At 45.8% G+C, this 23,663-nt stretch overlaps 1 protein-coding gene across 3 annotated transcripts in view; it reads left to right on the top strand.

Annotated features, from left to right (window-relative positions):
• Positions 1-23,663, top strand: part of LOC126485136 (aryl hydrocarbon receptor nuclear translocator homolog) — a 536,090-nt gene that overhangs the window by 355,696 nt on the left and 156,731 nt on the right. For all 3 annotated transcript variants that reach the window (XM_050108786.1, XM_050108785.1, XM_050108787.1), the window contains one exon: positions 12,113-12,273. In XM_050108786.1, the coding sequence (XP_049964743.1) occupies positions 12,113-12,273 (161 nt within the window). The remainder of the gene's footprint in view (positions 1-12,112; positions 12,274-23,663) is intronic.

Here is a 23,663-nt window from a genome sequence, read left to right as displayed (position 1 = left end):
ATGGTACAGAGAATTCCGAAGAGGAAATTTCAGTCTGAGGACGCTGAGAGAACGGGAAGGCCACGATCATCAGTTACGGAGGAAAACATTGATGCTGTGACGAAAATGTTAGACGAAGACAGGCGAGTGACCTATAAGCAGATAGAGGATGCCTCAGGGCTAAATTCACCAGAAATTCGTTCCATTCTGCATGTGCATTTGCAAGTAAAGAAACTTTGTTGTCTGTGGGTGCCGCATAGATTGACGGAAGAGCAGATGACATGACGTGTGATTTGGTGCCGGGAGATGTTAAAGAAGTTTTCAAATGGTTCAAATGGCTCTGAGCACTATGGGACTCAACTGCTGAGGTCATAAGTCCCCTAGAACTTAGAACTACTTAAACCTAACCTAACCTAAGGACAACACACACATCCATGCCCGAGGCAGGATTCGAACCTGCGACCGTAGCGGTCACGCGGTTCCAGACTGTAGCGCCAGAACCGCTCGGCCACCAGCGGCCGGCAAAGAAGTTTTCAAATGGACAATGTCAGTATGTGAATACCATCGCGACAGGCGACGAGACTTGGCAGTACTATTATCACGTGCCGATGACTGAGACTAGAACAAAGTTTGGGTCTTTGAAAATAACGTCATGCCCATAGCTGTCAGAAAATCCTGATCAGTAAAGAAGAAAATGGTAGCTCTTTTTTTCAAATCGAGTAGAATTGTGGAGCGTGTTGTTTTGGACGCACAGAAGACAGTCACAGCTAAGTGGTACACTGAACAGTGCCTGCTCAAAGTCATCCAATCTTTGAAGGACCTGCGACCGAAGTAAAGAATGGATACGTTGTTCCTCCATCACGACAACGCCCCAGCTAACTGCACCAAAGCATGCACCGAATATTTGCGGGGTACAGGGCTGAAACTTCTTGACCACCCTCTCTGCGGTCCAGACCTTGCTCCTTGAGTGAAAATAAAGCTTAAAGGTGTGGAGTTAACAAGTGATGAGGACCTCATGAGGCTCTACAGAAACTTGGGTAAACTTGTTAGGGATTTGTTTCGTAGGATGGAGAACTGTATTCAATTTGGCGGAAATTACTTCGAAAAAATTAAATAAATAAAGCTGTGTTGCAAACTTTCCTAGTACCCTTTGAAATTTGTTCACCAACGTCTGTGCGTAGTAACAGCTACAACGTAATAATGAACGCCGTCTGCAGTTTATCGTGCAGCGTTGCGAATTTGTGCAAAAACAAGCGATGGGGCAATAAGTTTATTACCTCTTGAGACATGTTTTAACTTCGTCAGTATTTGCTACGAAGTCAGAAAAATAGGTAGCAATGTTGTTTTTGGGGGTACCGTTTGTAAATTTCTGTTTGGTACATTTCCGTCGTAAAGAGCTTTCTACCTCTGCTCTCCGATATCACTCCTAGGAAATTGCAAAGAGAAACTGCGAGGGTTATGGGCTGTCCAGTTCTGACGCTACGTGAGCACCTTCGAAAGTATTGAGGGAACTATTCTTGCGCCTGTCACCGTCCATGAAGTCTGTGTTCCTTACGTCTTGGTATTTAGTAGTTTACTTTTGTACGGGGTGGTCAAAGTGCCAGTATCACCGAGCACATACCGGTAGACGGCAACTTCTACCCCCTTCCTCTTTCCTCCCCCTCCCTCTTTCCGTTTCATTAAAAAGACACACGGACAGACGTATTGATCCTGTATCGGTTTAAATAAAGAGTGAACATATAGTGGACACTGGCTTTCATTCAACTTGGATGGTATTCGCTGTTGCTAAATAATTACGAGTTGGCAGAGTTTAAAATGTATTGCTTGTAATATTTTTGTGAAAACCAATGCAATATTGTTTGAGCTGATGTACACTGCGACACATATCAATTATTAATGCTGCAGTGGCTATTGCCACATAGAGATAGATCAGGACTAGTAGAAGCGCGCAGGAAGGTGTCTGCAGATGTGCTCAGTAGGTCCTTGCCCACTTTTTGGGAGGAAAATTGTAAAAAATTCCCAGGCACCAGTGGGATGTTGGTCTAGGGCAGGGTTTGCGAGACTGTTTTCCGCGAAATATTCCGCGAAAAATTGTTAATAATGTGGCTAATTTTTTTCGACATTTTGACGATACTAATTATTTTTAAAATTTTATTATGACTTCTGTGTTATTAGTTATGAAATCTTCAAAATAAACGAGGTGTTCTATCAAAGAACAAGGATTCTCATATGTTTGGGAGTCCCTGATCTGGGATACATCTTGTTCCAACCTGTAAACTACGAACAGCTTGCGTCCATGTACTTCTCAAACGCATAATCCTCGGATACAGTGAGAAATGAATATTTATTAACTGGACTGTAAATAAATGTAACAGGTACTTCGTATACTTTAGAGCACGAATCATACTTCAGCTTTTCGTAATAATGGAGGTTTTCTTTGCCCCAAATATAAACTTTGCGATTACATTACTTGAATGACCCGAGCACTCGTTTGAGACGAACGTTTCTTTATGCTACGGGAGAGCCAAGAACACCTCAATACTCAAGTAGCAAGCGCCATCATTTTAAGACAAGAAGTTCGCCAGATCTTTTCCGAAATATCAGTTTGGGAGATCCTGGCACAAATTCCCTCTCTGCTGGTCCTCTATTGTGCTCTCTTCTTACTTAATGCGAAAAAGTTCCGAAATTTTTGTGTTTAGTGCTGGATTTCTTTTGAAGGAATGCCCTTCTTGAATTTGGACACGAAGTCCCGCTGCACATCCGTTATCTTCCTTCTCGTCTTTCGCCGTTAGTGCACACGCCGTTCGTTGTGCTACGAGGATCATATCAGCAATTTACAGTGAAACGGAGAAACCTCTCAAGAGAGTGCTTCAGTACATTAAACGCATAATCAAGTGCATATCGATACAACAAACTTAGTAGAAAACGACACCAACCCAGAAAGGAGCCTCACTCTCTCCTAGGTGGCGGTGAGAAGCTGCCCAGGCTGGCATATGTTCCAGTCAGGCGGTCGTTAATCCGGCTTGCAGATTCGGTTCTGCTCCGGCTCACCTTCCTGCATCGGAAGCCAGCGATTGGCTCATCGCGTTAGCCGAGCGCATAGCCCTCTGGCTGCTGATGCGACACATGCATGTAAAACGACTAGGCACGCAACCGTGACCGTTGGCTTCCTAACGAATTCTTCGTACCAAAGACGGCATGCGCGTGCATCTCCTCGTGTGGAGAAAAGGACAAGGCAGGCCATGTCTAAATATCGATTCGTACTTTGGACTCACCGGAAAAGAAAAACATTTCTGCAATTTCATAGCCCTCATTTTCATCAGAACGCAACCTGATCTTGACAATTCGAAATCGTTGGACAGCGTTTGTACTGTGAGGAAGAAATATTAAGAGTTCAGCGGTCAAACTTCGTCATGTAAATTTCTTCTTGTAGCATTGATAGCACGATGCTATTTTGTTCAGCCACAGAACTTGTTTCAGTTTTAACTGTCTTTTTGTGTTTGGTTTATGATTATAGTCTGCCCGCGAATTTCTGGCGTGTTTTGATGTAGTGATATTATAATCATCACCTAGTGTACCTTTCCAATACTCGAATCTAGTCGTCCTATGTAGACAACATACGGACTACGTAATCTATCATTTTACATTACTGGTAACTGTACTCTGATTCAGTAGGCGCTGTCCGACGTTAAGCCTTGCATCCATACAAATTACCCTTCGTGCTTTTTTAATTTGACGTTTCGGATCTGTTAACTATTTGTTTTAGGTGGACGGATACTTGTTTTCACGTCGCTTCACTTTTATCTGCCTGTGGTAGATTTTATATTTTGAGTCTCTAAAGCTCTATTATAATATCTTATGAGTTCCAGCGAGCGCACTTACAGCTTGTATGACAACGTCTTTAACTGGAGATAGCCTTAGTGCTCCACTTTTAACTTCCTGCTATGCCTCCTCCCTCTACGTACTGATCTCCGTACACTGTAAGTGACTGCTGGGATGCCGTGACGCTGTGCCCTTTATTAACACCAGTAGTGAACTAAAGATGCCCTTCACATTTCAAATGGCCAAAAAAATTCAGTGCTACCAGAGGAGCGAACTTCGTTTGCGACTTCTACAGAACGACACCGTAACCACACACATTTCCATAATGTTGTTCGTTACCACAGCTATTGGAATAGTAGAGTTTGTAACCGACACTTTCCTTCTGTTGTGGATAGTTTTCTTATCCCCAGTTGAATTCCTCAGCAAGGATAGAGCTTCTGTTCACAAATTACAATAACTATTGGCTTTCGCTATTAATATTTGCATAAGCTAGATTTTTTCCTAATTTCGTATTCATGATGTTTGTTTTGATGAAAGCTGTTTGTGGCATTACGCGACCTTGGATTACAAATTTCCCAATTTTCTGAACATGCCTATTCTCGTTCTCATGAACGGAAAATTGGTTGGAATGTCGATATGAGTGAAGCATTTATGATGGTGGTTGGTATGCCATGAGATAAGGACTATCCATCCTTCTTGCATTTTATGTCCTCAGTCCACTGTTGCATATCTGCATGGCCTGTCAAAAAAAGTGAGCCACGTAGTAGGAGAGTAGGAAAGGAAGCTTAATGGGTTGAGAGAGTATGTGATGTTCTTTCAGAGATTACAAATTCTAGTTAAATTCACAAAGAACTCGGCAGCACGGGCCGACTTATCAGTATGACGGTACACTGCCTCTGGCTTATATGCAAGTTCTGATTTGTTACGGAAGGGTAGAGCCGTTGCATCCCCTCCGGAGGCAAGCTGACCCGCAACAGTTGTAACTGGTCTTTGATGTTCTCTATACAAAGCACTGGAAACGAAGTTGGCGACCGAGGTACTCCCTCACCTGTTCTATAAGAGACAAATCTGGGGAGCTTGCTGGCTACGGGAGTACCTCAGCATCGCGCAGACAGTTCATAGAGACACGTGTCATATGTGGACGAGCATTGTTGTGTCGAAAAATGGCACCAAGATACTGTCAGATGAGAAATAACGCGCGAGAACGCAAGACCTCCATGACATATCGTTGTGCCGTCGGAATTCGCTCCGTGACCTGATCATACCCAATGGCTCCCCACAGCTGGACATCAGGAAGACGTTGGAAGAAAGGGACCTCTCACCAATTAGCTGCCATACGTGCCGACCATTGTTACCGGGGTAGTACAGACCCTAGTTCATCCCTTAATACAGCGCGACACTATTCATCACCAGTTCTTGCTTCCTGGTCACTACACCACTCCAAACGCATTTTTAAAAATTTTTTTTTTAATGTTTTGGTGTTAACGGAAGCCTAGCCATGGGAAGGTAATTCCCGAGTCCGGCTGCTGCGAGGCTCCGACCAATGGTGCAGTATGACGTATGTTGTTGGAGGGAGTCCATGACTTGTTTTGGATGGCAGGCGCAGATGTGCCGGGGTTACGATGTGCGTGGTGCACAATACGGCCATCCTACCTGTGGTGTTCACAAGTGGTTGGCCACAACCTTGACGAAGAGTATGCCTGCTCTGACGTTCCCTTGCAGTCCAATATCGGGCCGCTCTCACATCCTTATGCCACACGAATGTGTAAACTTCACGATTCGACCAGCCGGCCAAATGGAGACACACAATGAAGCCCCAGTCAAGCGCCGAAAACGCTGTCTCATACGAGTAGGCGGAATCTCTGTGTCCTTCACCACTGTCGCTCCTACTAGGCCTAGTACCATTAAACACGAACGTGTACGAAGTTCCATTGATATCCGAGCAATTCTTCTAGGCGCATTTTTTAATTTAATTGTGTATCTATTTATTTTTTTCTTTCTTTAGGCGGTGTCGCTTCATCTTTCGTTTGTGAAAGTTGTTAAAAAAAAAAAAAAAAAAGTTCAAATGTATGTGAAATCTTATGGGACTTAACTGCTAAGGTCATCAGTCCCTAAGCTTACACACTACTTAACCTAAAGTATCCTAAGGACAAACACACACACCCATGCCCGAGGGAGGACTCGAACCTCCGCTGGGACCAGCCGCACAGTCCATGTCTGCAGCGCCTTAGACCGCTCGGCTAATCCGCGCGGCTGTGAAAGTTGCAAAAGCACTAAAGGCAACAAAAATCTTCATTTGGCGGTAACATTTCGTGCCAAAAACCACACGTTTTTCTTGTCCATCAGTTGTCAAGCTTCTTTTATTAAATCTCTAGGCAATATGTATTAATACTGCACAGCTTGACCACAGCAAAGAAATATCGTATATTGTGTAGTAGTTTTTTTTAACAGCGATGCTGCAACAAAAGAACAGTACAGGAAAATATTAATAGTACGACGTTCTTACTCACGCTCACGCCACTTGGGAGAATTGCCCTGCCATGGCCGTACGTACAGTAACAAAGAGCTACAGCCAAAACGGGTATTATACGATGTGGAGAAATGCCATTTAGTTTCATTCATCGTAAATCACTCTATCAAAAGCGACAACAGCTGTCCCATGTAGAGTAGATAGTTGTTAGGGTTTTTTCGTGAGGAATCTGAAGGGGCTGTGAATATGAAGGACGATTGCACAAATGTGTAGTGACTCACACTAAACTTCACACTCATGAGAATATAGATCCTGCAGAACGTTGGAGAGTGGCACAGTAAATCTAACTGTCGCAGCAGTTTTCATATATTTTAACTAGAACTGTCCTCATATCAAGGAAAAGGTATTCACACTTCAAGTTGCATGATACGAATACGATTCACAGATGTTTGGGACTTTTCCACTAGGTATTCAAGAACTCTGTACATATGTTGGATCTCTTCCTTCACTGCGTGTGGCAGGTCTCAAATAGCCTGAGGTAGCGGCATGCTCGACCGTTTTCCTACTCATGCTGAACTGAATTCCAGTTTGGCTGCAAGCAGGCCACTTCATTTGGGCATGTCACGAGAGTGAAGTTAGATTCTACATCATGACGAATAATTCGAACATATCCCTCCACTATTTCGACACAACAGCGCTCGCTTGTAACCTGCTCTGTCGCAAAGATACGAAGTCCTATTGTTTAATCGTATACGGCACTCTCTTAACCGATGTGTCCACGACCACAGTGACTATCATGTTCCAGCGTATTTTGTGCGTGGCTACGTGTTCCTCGAGCTGTATTGAGCCGCTTGTGTCCAGAAACACTTATTACATTAAACCAGGATTTATACGAGAACGTCACCATTGCCCACAGCCGTTGGTCCGAATGGCGTTTCCAACTCCGCCCGCAATCTATACGGCCGTAAGGGGGGGGGGGGGGGGGTTAGGACAAAGCATTACGTGGAGTTACCTGAGCATAGACTTGACTATGCAGTCGTCGCGAAACGACTGTGTGTAAAACGTGACTATGAGAAGCACTAAAGGGTCCACTTCGCCTTTTAGGATGCTTTAGGTCCTCCTCCGCCTACTGTTAACATGCTAGATTGGGCAGTGGTTGGCACACCGGAGTAGGATGCTGGAGGACAGTGGTTCACATTCTCGTCCGGCCAAGGTTTTCGGCACTTTCCTTAAATCACGTAAGGCAAATGCCAGGATGGTTCCTTCAAAGTTCATACAGCCGATATTCTTTCCCAATACCAGTTTCTGTTCCGCCTCTAATGACCTCTACGTTGACGGGACGGGACGGCAAACTCTAATCTTCCTTCCGCCTGCTGGTACCCACGTATTTCTTTAGACAGTGCACAGGTATACCTGTCTCTCTGCTCACAACAGCTTTGCCTGTGTCATGACACTCACAACGGTGGTACCGCTTTGATCGGTCTCATGACAACCAACTGCCCTACTATCATATGAACTCAGGGGGTACCTTGTAGCTATCAGTAAATAGATTATGTACAGTATGTAGTGATGTAGCACTACAACCTGTTGCTTTTGCCTTCGACAATATCCTTGGATCGCGGTCTATACGCTGACTGCAACAGCTTTTTTTTCTTAATTTATTGTCGTTTAGTGTAAATACTATGTAGCCAGCATCGTATTAAAAAAGGGAACCCATGTAATAAATCTGCGTAAGTACAAATGCAAACAAAGCAGATAATAACTGACAACATAACACAATAAGAAGAAATTAACATTTATGACGAAAAAGTTAAGAGCAGTACTGTTACACCTAGATGTTTTGAAGAAATATACAGCATTATCTATTGGTGGTGCGCTGGCTTGTGTAAGGTAAAGATAATGATAATGTTAGTTATGGCATTATCCACCGATAGTTCTCGGTGTTGTATAGAAACTCCCCGTAGGGGTACAGAAACAGCTACATGTGCAAGTTGCAATCTCTTAAAAGACTGTGATGATTCTACGAGTTCTTGCATTGTGTATTGTTGGGATAAGGCTAACATTAACGGGGAATCCGGTATTTCAATTTGCTTAGTCCCTTGCAGAAAGTTGCCTTGCTAATCGAGATGCCACTCATACGAAAATCAGTCTCTGATGTTGGATCACACGAACAAGTTGGGGAGTTTCGACGCATATTTTCCTGTAGATGTGACTGGGAATGTTATTCTCGCTGGCGCATGTTTACTATTGTAGCCGCGACCTTCAGGGTGTCTGAGTGGCAGTGGAGGGATCGGTTTGCAGATTATTTTATAGGTGACCCCTCTGCCGTCGTATTTCTCTTCGTATTCCTCTTCCCATGCGTTATATGCTGTCGCTTTAAGTTGGGGAATGCGTTAGTGTTGTGTCTTTTGGGAGGAGGTCCATGTTTTCATTCTTTGCTGCAGTGGTGTCCAAATAAAGTCCGCAGAAGTTTCAAACTGATGTAAGTCATCTTCTGCAAGAGATTGTCGCCGATAGCGGAGATTCAATAGAGCCGTTGCGTGTGCAGCTAAAATACAGCGTCGGTGACTGACCTCTACCAGAAACTTCATGCAGGTATGTCGCAGAAAGCGACAATCGATAAGGAAATGTCGTTCTTCCCCAGCAAGTTTTTTTTTTTCGTGCTATTATTTCAGTTCTTCAAGAGGAGCGATGGACTGGCAACGGATAAAACTGCTCTTCAGTCGAAGGTATATACATGTATAGCAACGTTTTAACTGTACGGGGTGTTCGGAAACTTCTTTGCAAACTTTTAGGACTTGTAGAGGAGTGAATAGATAATATTTTGAATTGGGACCCACGTCCGGAAAGTACCGTTTCCATGCTACAACCATTTGAAAACATGTTAAGAGTGCGATCACTTTTATAAGCAGTTGATTAGGCGTGACTCACTATACCAGTTGTTTCATAATTCCATTCATTACTGTCAGAGGAATTGCCCGTGTTCCCGTTGATGGGTCCTCTTCAACGTGATGCAGTACGGCTTCTTCCAGTTCGGCTGTGCGGCGTTTCCTTTGACCACCACAGTCCCGCCTGGTGACGGTGAAGCTAACCTTTGTCGCAGCCACTGCGTAATTGTGGCGAAAAGGGTGTGCGACGGAGTCGGATGTTGTGGCGAACGATCTCCATAAAGGCGACGAGCAGCTCTTCCATTACCGCGAGCTTCGCCATTCAGAAGGATCATATTGGTATATTGTGCAGTCGTGTACTCAGCCATGTTGCTCTATTCACTGACACGTGAATAAGGCTCAAAAAATGTCAGAGAGATAGGATAGAGACGTTCAATGACATCGGCCGATCCGATGTAACCACCCCCCGTCATGGCTACCGTGTTGCTTACCTCCTTAGAAAACATGTTTTCAAACGGTACTTTTCAGGACATGGGAGCCTATTCAAACTATTATGCACTCACTTCCTTCTACAAGTCTTAGAAGTTTGTAAAGTTTGTAACGGCAATTTCCGAACACCTTGTATAAAATTGATGAAGTAAATGTGTAGCGTTGTTGACAAGGGCTGGAAGAAAGGCTGTATCTCGAGACGGACTTCATCGTTGGGTGGCGGCAGCTGATTGGTTTCGTATGGGGGAGGGTACCTGGATTTGTGAATAGTGAGTGGGATAATAGGTGTTGGAACTGGGTTTCCTGATTAGTGTATTGGGTCCGAAGGTGCCCCAAGAATAGAAGAAAGTGTGAAAATAGAGGAACTGCTATAGGATGCGAGTTGGGGAAGGAAGGAGGATGCGGAAGGCGAAGTGGAATGCATGCTTTCCCAGAATTTAAAGAAATTAGCAGAGGGAGAGATCCAGCAACATTGGCAGAAGTTTGAATGGCGCAGATGAGGGATTTATAGGTAAGGATGATAGTAGAACTATGTAACTCCAGATGTTGCCAGTTAGTGGTTTTAGTCAGTTTCGGGCTTTGTTTTGGTTGGTATGAAGGTGTGCAGTCAGTGTTAATTTTCTGTCGAGGGTAGCCCTCAATACTTAATTGTGTTAGTGAGCGAAATTAGGTGGTTATTGATGGAGAGGTGGAAATCTGAACGACAGAATCGCCGAGCGTTGGACCAGAGATGGTATCTTGACGTTTCATTGGATTTACCTGTAGTTAGCACGTATTACACCACTCGATCAGGAGTGACGTTGGAGGGAGGCATGGGAGAGTTGGAGGGTGTGATGAGTAACTATGTAGGCGGGTTTGTCAGCTTATTGCATGAGAAGATGGAGAGGGGTGGTGGGTTTGGAATGTCTGCAGAGTACAAAATGTACAGGAGGACGTCAAGACAGCTCACCATCTACATCTGTCTACATCTACATACATACTCCGCAATCCACCATACGGTGCGTGGCGGAGGGTACCCCCCCGACTGTGTCAAGCGCTACACTTGACACAGTCACGTCGATTAAATATTTGGACGTAACATTGCAGAGCGATATGAAGTGGGACAAGCATGTAATGGCAGTTGTGGGGAAGGCGGATAGTCGTCTTCGGTTCAGGTAGAATTTTGGGAAGATGTGGTTCATCTGTAAAGGAGACCGCTTATAAAACACTAATACGACCTATTCTTGAGTACTGCTCGAGCGTTTGGGATCCCTATCAGGTCGGATTGAGGGAGGACATAGAAGCAATTCAGAGGCGGGCTGCTAGATTTGTTACTGGTAGGTTTGATCATCACGCGAGTGTTACGGAAAGGCTTCAGGAACTCGGGTGGGAGTCTCTGGAGGAAAGGAGGCGTTCTTTTCGTGAATCGCTACTGAGGAAATTTAGAGAACCAGCATTTGAGGCTGACTGCAGTACAATTTTACTGCCGCCAACTTATATTTCGCGGAAAGACCACAAAGATAAGATAAGGGAGATAAGGGCTCGTACAGAGGCATATAGGCAGTCATTTTCCCTCGTTCTGTTTGGGACTGGAACAGGGCAATAGGATGAAAAATTCGGCGGCTGGTATGGGTGATAGTGCGGCGGCGGAAAAGAAAGCTATAAAGTTAACTGAGAGTGTGTAGGCTTGTAGCTTGAAGAGCAATGTAGTAGCCGGCCGGAGTGGCTGTGCGGTTCTAGGCGCTACAGTCTGGAGCCGAGCGACCGCTACGGTCGTAGGTTCGAATCCTGCCTCGAGCATGGATGTGTGTGATGTTCTTAGGTTAGTTAGGTTTAATTAGTTCTAAGTTCTAGGCGACTGATGACCTCAGAAGTTAAGTCGCATAGTGCTCAGAGCCATTTGAACCAAGCCAGCAATGCAATAACCAACGGCCGGCTCTGGGTGCTGACGAGTCCTCTCCATTTGGCTCGGTCCTTCAACCACTTTTCTTCCTACACTTGCTGCCAGGTCACATCTCTCCTTTCCACAGATATTCTCACTCCAATTTTCCACCGTGTTCTTAGGCGCCCTCTAGATCTTTTCCCATCCATCTTTAGTTGTTCCATAATTTTGGGGAGTCTCTGCCTATGCATCCTCTTAACATCCCCATACCATCTTAATCTCTTTTTTTTCAATTTCTTCTCTCATACTTTCTTGTTTAAGGTCCTTTCTAATGTCTACATTCCTTGGATTTCGGGACAGCCAAATATGGCGGATTTTCGTATATTTTTTTTGTCAGATAAGGAGGTTGAGGTGAAGGAAAGTGTCATCGATGGAACGCGGCAAGTTTCAAATCGTGTACCTTTGGTGTAGTAGTAAAAGTAAAAGAGGTATAAAAAACTGAACCGATTTGTAGTTAATTGATTGTGTTGCTGTTGTTGTTGTTGTTGTTGTTTTTTGTTGAATTACTGCGTTTACCGCGTGCGTCTTGTTGCCGTTCTACTGCAGGGAGAATCACTGCGAGATTGAGCGCCGTCGGCGGAACAAGATGACAGCGTACATCACGGAGCTGTCGGACATGGTGCCCACGTGCTCGGCGCTGGCGCGCAAGCCCGACAAGCTCACCATCCTGCGCATGGCCGTCGCCCACATGAAGGCGCTGCGCGGTAAGTACTCGCTCTGCCCTGCCCTGCCGCGCTCATCACTCCGGCCTCTGAAGCGGACCAGGCTACTGCTTAAGCCGCCTTCACACAGCATACGGCGCGCAGCCGTGGTCCCCACCACGCTGCTGCACGATCACTCGTTCATACGGTACGTGTACCGCGACGTGACCAATGCGACCGCAGCACGCTCTAGCGGCCACAGGCTATGCACGCGAACTACACACATGTTCTTGAAGTGGAGAAGCGGAAACTAGTTTTTCATTTTCTAAAAGGAACGCGATAGAGTCTTCGCGCGACGTTCTTTGTTGTGGTTGTTTGTAGTTTTATCTATATACAGGAAATGTTCTGCTTTAAATCCGTATGTCTATACATATAATTCTCTCCATATTCAAGCAGCGGTGATGCTTTTTATTTACTTAAAACTAGAAGTAACCTGTATTTTACGTACGTGGCGTTCGTCCATTTGGTCGGTCTACGTTCGAATGCGCGCTCGGAATACATGAAATGCTTTGTATTGCTCAATAATTCAAGAAGACTCCACAACGTCCGTTTTCCACTCTTTGACGTCAGATACTCGTCACGTTTCTCGCTGACATTCGAATTCACAACCCGTTTGAGTTTGGCTTTAGACGATGAATCAGCGACTACCAGTGTCTGCTGACGTTTAACATCCACACAATCCACCAAGTGGGTTGTGGAACACAAATTCCGTTATTAAGCTGCCAACTAGCAATGTTTTTACACAGACATATATAATCTGCAAACTACTTAGCAGAGGGCGCTGCCATCGCATCACATGTTAGGTTTCCCACTATTCCATTCGGTGTGTGGGGCACGGGAATAGTGACTGCATAAGTACTTCTGTGCGCGTTGTTATTAGTTCCTGCTGATAGTCGAGCACCCGAAGCTACATCGTAGTCGGGAGTCACGGTATACCTAAGTTCTATTTCACTCACCTTTGCGGCAGACAGTGACAGCTGGCAATTGACTACTGTTGTCAGGCAAAGCAACTAACCAGTTGTCACAGGAACTATTCGACAATCAGTTATCGTGATGTCACCGATTCGCTGTAGCAGGTGCTGAAATCTGGCAGTCATGCTGCGACTATCATTAAATACCATGCACATCATATCCTATTTCAGTTACAAGGTCAAAGAAAAGTTTTGACGATGACGATGAGGATCAACTACACTCCTGGAAATTGAAATAAGAACACCGTGAATTCATTGTCCCAGGAAGGGGAAACTTTATTGACACATTCCTGGGGTCAGATACATCACATGATCACACTGACAGAACCACAGGCACATAGACACAGGCAACAGAGCATGCACAATGTCGGCACTAGTACAGTGTATATCCACCTTTCGCAGCAATGCAGGCTGCTATTCTCCCATGGAGACGATCGTAGAGATGCTGGATGTAGTCCTGTGGAACGGCTTGCCATGCCATTTCCACCTGCCGCCTGAGTTGGACCAGCGTTCGTGCTGGACGTGCAGACCGCGTGAGACGACGCTTCATCCAGTCCCAAACATGCTCAATGGGGGACAGATCCGGAGATATTGCTGGCCAGGGTAGTTGACTTACACCTTCTAGAGCACGTTGGGTGGCACGGGATACATGCGGACGTGCAAGTTCCCTTGCCGGTCTAGGAATGGTAGAACGATGGGTTCGATGACGGTTTGGATGTACCGTGCACTATTCAGTGTCCCCTCGACGATCACCAGTGGTGTACGGCCAGTGTAGGAGATCGCTCCCCACACCATGATGCCGTGTGTTGGCCCTGTGTGCCTCAGTCGTATGCAGTCCTGATTGTGGCGCTCACCTGCACGGCGCCAAACACGCATACGACCATCATTGGCACCAAGGCAGAAGCGACTCTCATCGCTGAAGACGACACGTCTCCATTCGTCCCTCCATTCACGCCTGTCGCGACACCACTGGAGGCGGGCTGCACGATGTTGGGGCGTGAGCGGAAGACGGCCTAACGGTGTGCGGGACCGTAGCCCAGCTTCATGGAGACGGTTGCAAATGGTCCTCGCCGATACCCCAGGAGCAACAGCGTCCCTAATTTGCTGGGAAGTGGCGGTGCGGTCCCCTACGGCACTGCGTAGGATCCTACGGTCTTGGCGTGCATCCGTGCGTCGCTGCAGTCCGGTCCCAGGTCGACGGGCACGTGCACCTTCCGCCGACCACTGGCGACAACATCGATGTACTGTGGAGACCTCACGCCCCACGTGTTGAGCAATTTGGCGGTACGTCCACCCGGCCTCCCGCATGCCCACTATACGCCCTCGCTCAAAGTCCGTCAACTGCACATACGGTTCACGTCCACGCTGTCGCGGCATGCTACCAGTGTTAAAGACTGCGATGGAGCTCCGTATGCCACGGCAAACTGGCTGACACTGACGGCGGCGGTGCACAAATGCTGCGCAGCTAGCGCCATTCGACGGCCAACACCGCGGTTCCTAGTGTGTCCGCTGTGCCGTGCGTGTGATCATTGCTTGTACAGTCCTCTCGCAGTGTCCGGAGCAAGTATGGTGGGTCTGACACACCGGTGTCAATGTGTTCTTTTTTCCATTTCCAGGAGTGTATTAGAGTGTGTAGTTATCATGTTATGTATACTTAGTAATATAATAATTTCAGATATGTACTTGCCAAGGATTATGCTTTGGAGAGTTTAGGAAGCGCTGTTAGAGCTTGTTAGCATATCGATGATTTCCCCTTTCAACAGAAAAGTTAGTGCCATATTGCAGTCCATGTTGTAAACTCCCGTGCGTCTTCCTTTCACAGAGGCTAAGACCAGACTGAGCTCTGTTGCTGCTATGTAGAGCAGTTTCAACGAAATATGTAGGCAATAAACTGTCGGCAGCTACAGCTGGTGCACACTTCCAGCTGCAACGACGAGAAGTAGCAGCGAAATTGTTCCTTTCTTCGCTTTCGTATAACAGATACTGTGTGGTGTTCTGTAACAGTGAGTGGACAGTATTCTTTTAACGGACTGAAAGAACTTGCATTATTAACCTGAGAACTTATATTTTCCTTCTATGCAAGCTGTAAATTAAAGTTCCCCGCCGTCATTATCGACACTTCGTCTAAATACCATTCAGGCGTAACGTTCAGCGTAGTACCTCAATACGTCACTGACTGTCTATTTTTGATATCTGATAACTTTCTCAGTGTAATGCATAAAACTTCTCTCTATATATAAATTGAAGTTCCCTGCTCGCTTCTGTCTGTATGTAGGGGCTGATTTTAGGAACTACTCTATGTTGATCCAGTATCAACATGCCCATCACGCAGGGCAGCCTATGTGGCAGGGGCTACAGAAAAACACGTTTTTCCTGTATCTCAGCTCCTGTATGAGCTGGGAAGCTATAAACCCCACAGTGCTGCTGCTCGTGGGGGCTGCTGTGTCTTTTCCAATATAAATTTAAGTGCTAGGAAGTCCTCCATCAAAGTGTTTGTCTGGAGTGCGGTCTTGTGCGGAAGTGAAATGTGGATGATAAACAGTCGCGACAATAAGAGAATTACAGCTTTTGAAGTGTGGATGGATAGATCAGATAAGTAATGAAGAGATACAGTATCAAACCGGAGATAAAAGTGCTTAGTAGTATAATTTGAATGGGAAAGAATAGTTTGGAGAGCTCCATTAAGGAATTATAAGAGTACAACTATAAAAACGACAACATACTATCTCCTCATTGCTGTTGTGAAAATTAGGGCTGAACAGTTTTGATTGGTGTTGTGAGAGAACAGTTTTGATTGGTGTTGTGAGAATGAGGGCTGAACAGTTGTGTATGAAGCTTTCAAGTAGTCTAGGATTTATCTACTTTATATTATTCCGAAGTCTTAGTCCCTTCTCGACAGCGACCACATGCCCTCATATGGTTGGATACCTAGATTTGTTTGATTATCGGTGGCAATGGTATTTGAACATTTAACAAGTCTGCAGATGCCGGATGCAATGTATTATTGTATGAATAACGTGATGAACAATGTTAAAAGTTTCTATATTGTCTTTTGCTTTTCACTTGGGGTTTTCAGGGTATATAAAATCAAATGGAACGTCATGTATTTATCCACATAGATGTTGTAATTGAAAATCTACTTTTGCATGATGGTGGACAATAAAAATCGAAATTAGTAGCAATAAGAAAGATTTTCGTAGCAGCTGATTGTGTGCAACACGATTTTTGCCAAAAATCTGCAAACTGTGGGGCACCAACTACTGATAGTATAAATAACATTTACAAGATGGCATATGCCGATAACAGAGAGGTCATATGGTTGAACCGTGTGGCTCTCTTAAGAAAAGTCGTTTGTAACGCTTTTCAGTGCCAAAAACTTGTTATCTTGAAGTTAATAGTACATGTTTCGATATCATGTATTTTTTTCCCCCAGAGATGGGGCACTAAATCCAAGAGCTTATAACGTCATTGATAATTGCCACAGAAGCCTGCGTTTTTATTGCATTATGTTTCTCAGGTTGCTGTAGATCCACTCCATTTCCGTGTCTGAAGAGGCTGAACAGAAAACTATGCAATCTGCAACACAATACAATTTAATTTCCTGGTTTTAAAGTAGCACTACGCATCGTTACTTTTTCGTTTCATATCTTTTATATTTGATTAGGCACACTCTCACTTGAGCAAAATATGTTTACAGTAATGATATATTTTCACTTGTCACTAATGAAGAATGAAAAATATATTAAAAGAAGAATAGCATTCTTTCCCTTAATCTGTGGCAGTCCTGTCACGGTCACCAAATCTTATATAAATATCTACTTTTCCATTCTTTTTTTTGCTTTCAGCTGTTGAGATGGCTATTGGTAATATACTTCCACAGATAACAGTATTGAATGATTGGTTGTACATCACATAAGGTAGGCAACGCAAATATGCACTACATGATTTGCGTCCAGTCTACAAGACACTAGAAAAACGAGCTGATCTTACATGCTCTGAAGGCTCAAGGGATGTCGACCAACTGCCTTGTTATTCTCTGCCATTCGGCGTCATAGGGATGCGAAATGAAGGGCCTGCCCTCCCTGCCGTTTTGCCAACTTTCCGGATCTTGCAGCCACGATCTCTCCTCAAGTAGCTCCTCAGTTGGCATTACAATGCTGAATACACCCCATACCTGACCTCTCACCATGGAAAAATCCTTGGCAGTAACGGGATTGAACCCATGTCCTCTGCACGGCAGCCATGTACGCTGATCACTCAGCTACGGAGGCGGACTGAGACTCGAGAAGAACTGTCATTGTTTGTAACAGAGTTATTATAACAAATGGCGAATGTTAAAATATTCGCTTTGCCTAAATTGTTTCAAGTATAACTAATCATTTATTTTATTACGAGGTGACACGTATGAGTAGCAGCTAGCTCAGCAGCCCAAATAAAAAAAGAGTGGAAGGACTGTGATGCATGTACTGATGACAGTTATTGAACTACATGAAAAAAACTGAAACAAACTACGGCATGCACACATTTTATTCAACATCTGAACGTCGCTACATATATTCAGATTTAGGTTATGACACGTTCGATATGCCTGCCATCATTGGCGATGATGTAGCGCAGACGAATAACGAAATTCTGCATGACCCGCTGAATTGCTGTCGGTGACATCCTGAATGACTGTTTTCAGCTCAGCAATGGCTTTGGGATTATTGCTGTACACCTTGTCTTTAATGTAGCCCCACAAAAAGGTGTCGCATTTGTTCAGATCTGAAAAATATGGCGGCCAATCGAGGCCAATGCCAGTGGCATCTGGGTATCCCAGAGCCAGAATGCAGTCCCCAAATTTCCCCTCCATGACATCAAGCACTCTTCTTCGATGAGGTTGATCTCCGTCTTGTATGAACCACAGCTTGTCGAAGTCAGGGTCACTTTAGATAATGGGGATGAAATCATCTTCCAAAACCTTCATGTACCGTTCGGTAGTCACCGTGGCATCAAGGAATATCGCACCGATTATTCCGATCGAAATGCGGATTCTCAGTTCCCCCAAATGCACCAGTTTTGATTATTGACGAGCCCGACCTTTATCAAAGTCGGAAACGTGATGGTACGCATTTCCCCTCCTTACACGAGGCATCACAACAACGTTTCACCAGGCAGCGCCGGTCAGCTGCTGTCCTCATGTCGGCACGTTGTAGGTGTCGCCACCGGCGCCAACCTTGTGTGAATGCTGTGAAACGCTGATCATTCGCACATCACAGCATCTTCTTCCTGTCGGTTAAATTTCGCGTCTGTAGCACGTCATCTTCATGGTGTAGCAATTTTAATGGCCAGTAGTGTAAAAATGGGCTTCGTCGCTAAACCAAACCGTGCATGCTCATAGCAATTCCCATCGTGCCCCGCGGCCAACCGTGCAGTTTGAACGTCCTAACGCGTACCGTTCAGAAGTTGTGACAATTTTATTTCATATAGTTCAATAATTGTCACCCTGTAAGAACGTCACATTAAGCAATGTGCAGTCTTAATATTCGCGAGTCACTGCTAGGGGCGAAAGTCGAGCTAAATAGCAGAAAATTTGGCTGAATGTAGGAGCGGTGCCTGGGGGGAGGAGAGGCCGTGGGAACGGCGAGGGTCCGGTGGCGAGTGCGTGTCGCCGCGAGGAAAGTTGGCAGCGGACGCGCCGCCGTGGCCGTGGCGTTGCGACGCTCGTCACGTCGGCGCGCACAAAGGGCGACGCTGCCAACTCTGCGTGCCGCGCCGCGCCGCGCCGCGCCACTCACAAACCACTTGTTGGCGGCCACGTGTCTTCGCGGCCGCGCATTCCGCCTCGCGTGACGCCTCGCCGTCGTGTCACCTCTAGCACGAGACGCGCCCTGTTTGGAAGCTTTCATTTATTTCTTACGTCTAAACGAGCCGCTCTACTGTGGCTAATGTGTACTGCTGGCCGGTAAAACTGCACCACCACGAAGACCTCACCTTAGCGTGAAGTGTACTTCGAGATGGCGTATGCAAACGACTGGTATTTCTACGCGGCTGCAAAAAGTAGACACAGGTAATGCCATATACATTGGCGTCCAAAATTAAAACGACAAACCGCTATTTTCCCGTCCTGTGTCTAAATCACTATGTAATCATACAAACTGTCAACAGATGTCCGTAAGATTGTGTTCTGCACGAAAGAAGGCATTCTGGTGAACTGACAACAACGCCGACGATGATGTCAGAGCACCTATCAAACGGGGTAATGCTTTCCGGGTAATCTCACATTCACAGTCGCTGCGTATGCAGTCACAGACGTTGCAGTTTGGCACAGAGAAGACGCCTACCAGATTCTCTGCTGTGGAGGGCCAGAGGAAGAATAGAAGCAGGGCAGTCGCAAACTGAAGTGGCCTGAAGGCTCATTGTGAATCTTTCTGTTGTTTCTCGGATCTGGCAAAGTTTATACATATCGAAACTCTATCTCGAAGACCAGGGCAGGGCCTACCACGTGTGACATTAGAAGGAGAGGATCGTTATTTGACTGTAACGCCACGACGGTACCGCCTTAGTACTGCACGGCAACTGTCATCTGACCTCGCAACATCCATTGAATACACTAATGGCCATTAAAATTGCTACACCACGAAGATGACGTGCTACAGACGCGAAATTTAACCTACAGGAAGAATATGCTGTGATATGCAAATGATTAGCTGTTCAGAGCATTCACACAAGGTTGGCGCCGGTGGCGACACCTACAACGTGCTATGTGAGGAAAGGTTCCAACCGATTTCTCATACACAAACAGCAGTTGACCGGCGTTGCCTGGTGAAACGTTGTTGTGATGCCTCGTGTAAGGAGGAAAAATGCGTACCATCACGTTTCCGACTTTGAAGAAGGTCGGATTGTAGCCTATCGCAATTGCGGATTATCGTATCGCGACATTGCTGCTCGCATTGGTCGAGATCCAATGACTGTTGGCAGAATATGGAATCGGTGGGTTCAGGAGGGTAATACGGAACGCCGTGCTGGATCCCAACGGCCTCGTATCACTAGCAGTCAAAATGACAGGTATCTTATAGGCATGGCTGTAACGGATCGTGTAGCCACGTCTCGATCCTTGAGTCAACAGATGGCCACGTTTGCAAGACAACAACCATCTGCACGAACAGTTCGACGACGTTTGCAGCAGCATGGACTATCAGCTCGGAGACCGTGGCTGCGGTTACCCTTGACGCTGCATCACAGCATGTACTCAACGACGAACCTGGGTGCACGAATGGCAAAACGTCATTTTTTCGGATGAATCCAGGTTCTGTTTACAGCATCATGATGGTCGCATCCGTGTTTGGTGACATCACGGTGAACGCACATTCGAAGCGTGTATTCGTCATCGCCATACTGGCGTATCACCCGGCGCGATGGTATGGGGTGCCATTGGTTACACGTCTCGGTCACCTCTTGTTCGCATTGAGGGCACTTTGAACAGTGGACATTACATTTCAAATGTGTTACGACCCGTGGCTGTACCCTTCAAATGGTTCAAATGGCTCTGAGCACTATGGGACTCAACTGCTGTGGTCATCAGTCCCCTAGAACTTAGAACTACTTAAACCTAACTAACCTAAGGACATCACACACATCCATGTCCGAGGCAGGATTCGAACCTGCGACCGTAGCAGTCGCGCGGTTCCGGACTGCGCGCCTAGAACCGCTAGACCACCGCGGCCGGCTGTACCCTTCATTCGACCCCTGCGAAACCCTACATTTCAACAGGATAATGCACGCCCGCTGGTTCAGGTCCTGTACGGGCCTTCCTGGATACAGAAAATGTTCGACTTCTGCCCTGGCCAGCACATTCTCCAGATCTCTCACCAATTGAAAACGTCTGGTCAATGGTGGCCGAGCAACGGGCTCGTCACAATACGCCAGTCACTACTCTTGATGAACTGTGGCATCGTGTTGGAGTTGCATGGGCAGCTGTACCTGTAAACGCCATCCAAGCTCTGTTTGACTCAATGCCCAGGCGTATCAGGTGGTTGTTCTGGGTACTGATTTCTCAGGATCTATGCACCCAAATTGCGTGAAAATGTAATCACATGTCAGTTCTAGTATAATATATTTGTCCAATGAATACCCGTTTATCATCCGCATTTCTTCTTGGTGTAGCAATTTTAATGGCCACTAGTGTATGTTGCATCGAGTCAGAACGGTGTGCAGAATACTTCGGCAGAGTGGCCTTTATTGTCGGAGACCTGCTGTATGCGTACCTCCGATGCATGTTCACAGAAAGGAATGTCTAGAGTGGAGTCGACAACATCCCACCTGGACGGTTGAACAGCGGGCCAATGTTCTTTTCAGAGATCAGTCCCGATTTTGTCTGGAGAGTGATTGTCGACGTATTCGCTTATGGGGGAACGCGGAACACTATTGCGAAACTCAGACATTGCGGAAAGGGATCAGTATCGAGGAGGATCCCTAATGGTGTGAGCAGGGATTTTGTTGACTACTCGAACACATCATCATGAAATGGTTTGGGTGAATCGGCAAGGTGCAACTGCTGTCAGGTATCGTGACGAGACCTTGGAACCTCATGTGAGATTGTTTCGAGGTGCTGTTGGCCCAGATTTAGTTTTGGTGGACGATAATACGCGACCCCATAGACACGGGCGGTTGATGTTTCCTTGGAAACGGAAGATATTGCACTGCATCGCGCCAGTGACCACCAACCACTCTCCAAGACTTGCGAGCAGCTCTGCAGGAAGAATGGGCGGTATTGCCTTAACATTAAATTGATGACATGTTCACAGCATGCCCGTCGTTGTCAGAATGCAGAGGCGTTCACACTCCATACTGAGCACATTAACCAGTTGTCAGAAAATATGTGCAAATCCGTTAAGTTGGAAGAAACGAAGAACATTTTAATCTACCGCTATGCATGTTGCTGTTGTTTACGTTCCGTATTCTTTACATTGTTTCTACTTTACTATCACCTGTTTATACTGTTTTGTAGCAGAATAAACGTAGCCTTGCAAAATTCCCGTTTCTTGCTTTAATTTTGCGCACTAGTGTACATTTTAAACAGGGCGTTTCAAAAGTATCTAAGCACGGTTCGTGGATGTAATGTGTGCATCAAAATAAAGTATATTGTACATTTACCACAGAACACGGACATCAAAAAGTTGTCCATGTAGATGAAGACAATGACGAGCACGGCGTCTTACTGCTCTTGGAATGTTGGAGTTCCCATTCATCTCATTCTGAACATTTCACAGTCATTTTCAATTTGCTGCTGCTGTTGTGCTACATCCATACGCGAGCTCCTCGAGACAGCCCCAAAGATACACGTTCACGAGGATAACATCCGGAGAGCTGGCGGGCAAAGCAATTGGCCCTCTATGACGGTATAATCAACGTTGAGATACGATCTTGCCTGCCGACTGAAATGTGCAGGGGCACTGTCGTGCATAAAGAATACATTGGTTCGTGTTGCGAATGGGACATCATGAAGCAGCCCACCAATTCATGTTCCAAAAACTGTCGATACACTCTGCCAATCAGGTGCTGTGGAATAACATGCGGTATGAGTAACTAGTGGTCCACCATACCACTCGAAATGTTCACTTTAAAACAATGTCGATATCCTGTACTGTAGTCATGTGACTATTGTCATATGCTCACACGCGCATGTTATGAGCATTCATGATACCCGCACGGGTAAACAGGCTCTCGTCCACAATACCCGACGACCGAACAGTGGATCATTAGCTGGGCGCTCGAGTGACCACTGACGGAAATTCTGACGTCTAGGGTAGTCTAAACGTGTCAGCTCCTGTACCTTCTGCAGGTGAAATATATGCAGCTGCTGCCTCTGAAGCAGGCGCTAAGCAGTTGAGGAACCCCTACAGTGCCACTTACACGGTGGTGGTTTATGGTCGGATCTCGTCTACCATTGTCAGGATGTTCTCAACACCCACTTCGTTCAGTTGGGGCCGACCTAACTGCTGCGCACCACGAATGCCGTATTTCTTTAAACGCCTGTCCACAGCTGTTAAACTCCATATACTGTCATCTTGCTGCTCGTGTATTGCCTACTGCTGCGCCGTAAAAGACGTGAATATCCGCGTATTCACCTGAGTGCGGCATCGTATCGTACACAACGACTGTGGTCTTTGAACTACCGACAGAATGATTGTACAAAGTACGTCTGGTACCGCTACACTACAACAGCGCCAGAGAGTACAACGGACCACTCCGAAGTCAGCAAATAAAGGCATTTCGTGCCAAGCGGTGTAGAGAGATATACAAAATGACATTGTGCATCATAACTCGGAAACACAGTAGTTTCAGACAAAACTTTGTTTAGCATTTTACTCTTGTTCTAATGCATACATTACACCCACCAAGTGTGTACAGTTACTTTTGCACAGCCGTATATACATCGTG

The sequence above is a fragment of the Schistocerca serialis genome, chromosome 6 (assembly GCF_023864345.2).
Source record: "Schistocerca serialis cubense isolate TAMUIC-IGC-003099 chromosome 6, iqSchSeri2.2, whole genome shotgun sequence".
Lineage (NCBI taxonomy): Eukaryota > Metazoa > Arthropoda > Insecta > Orthoptera > Acrididae > Schistocerca > Schistocerca serialis.
This window is presented reverse-complemented; position numbering and strand designations above follow the sequence as displayed.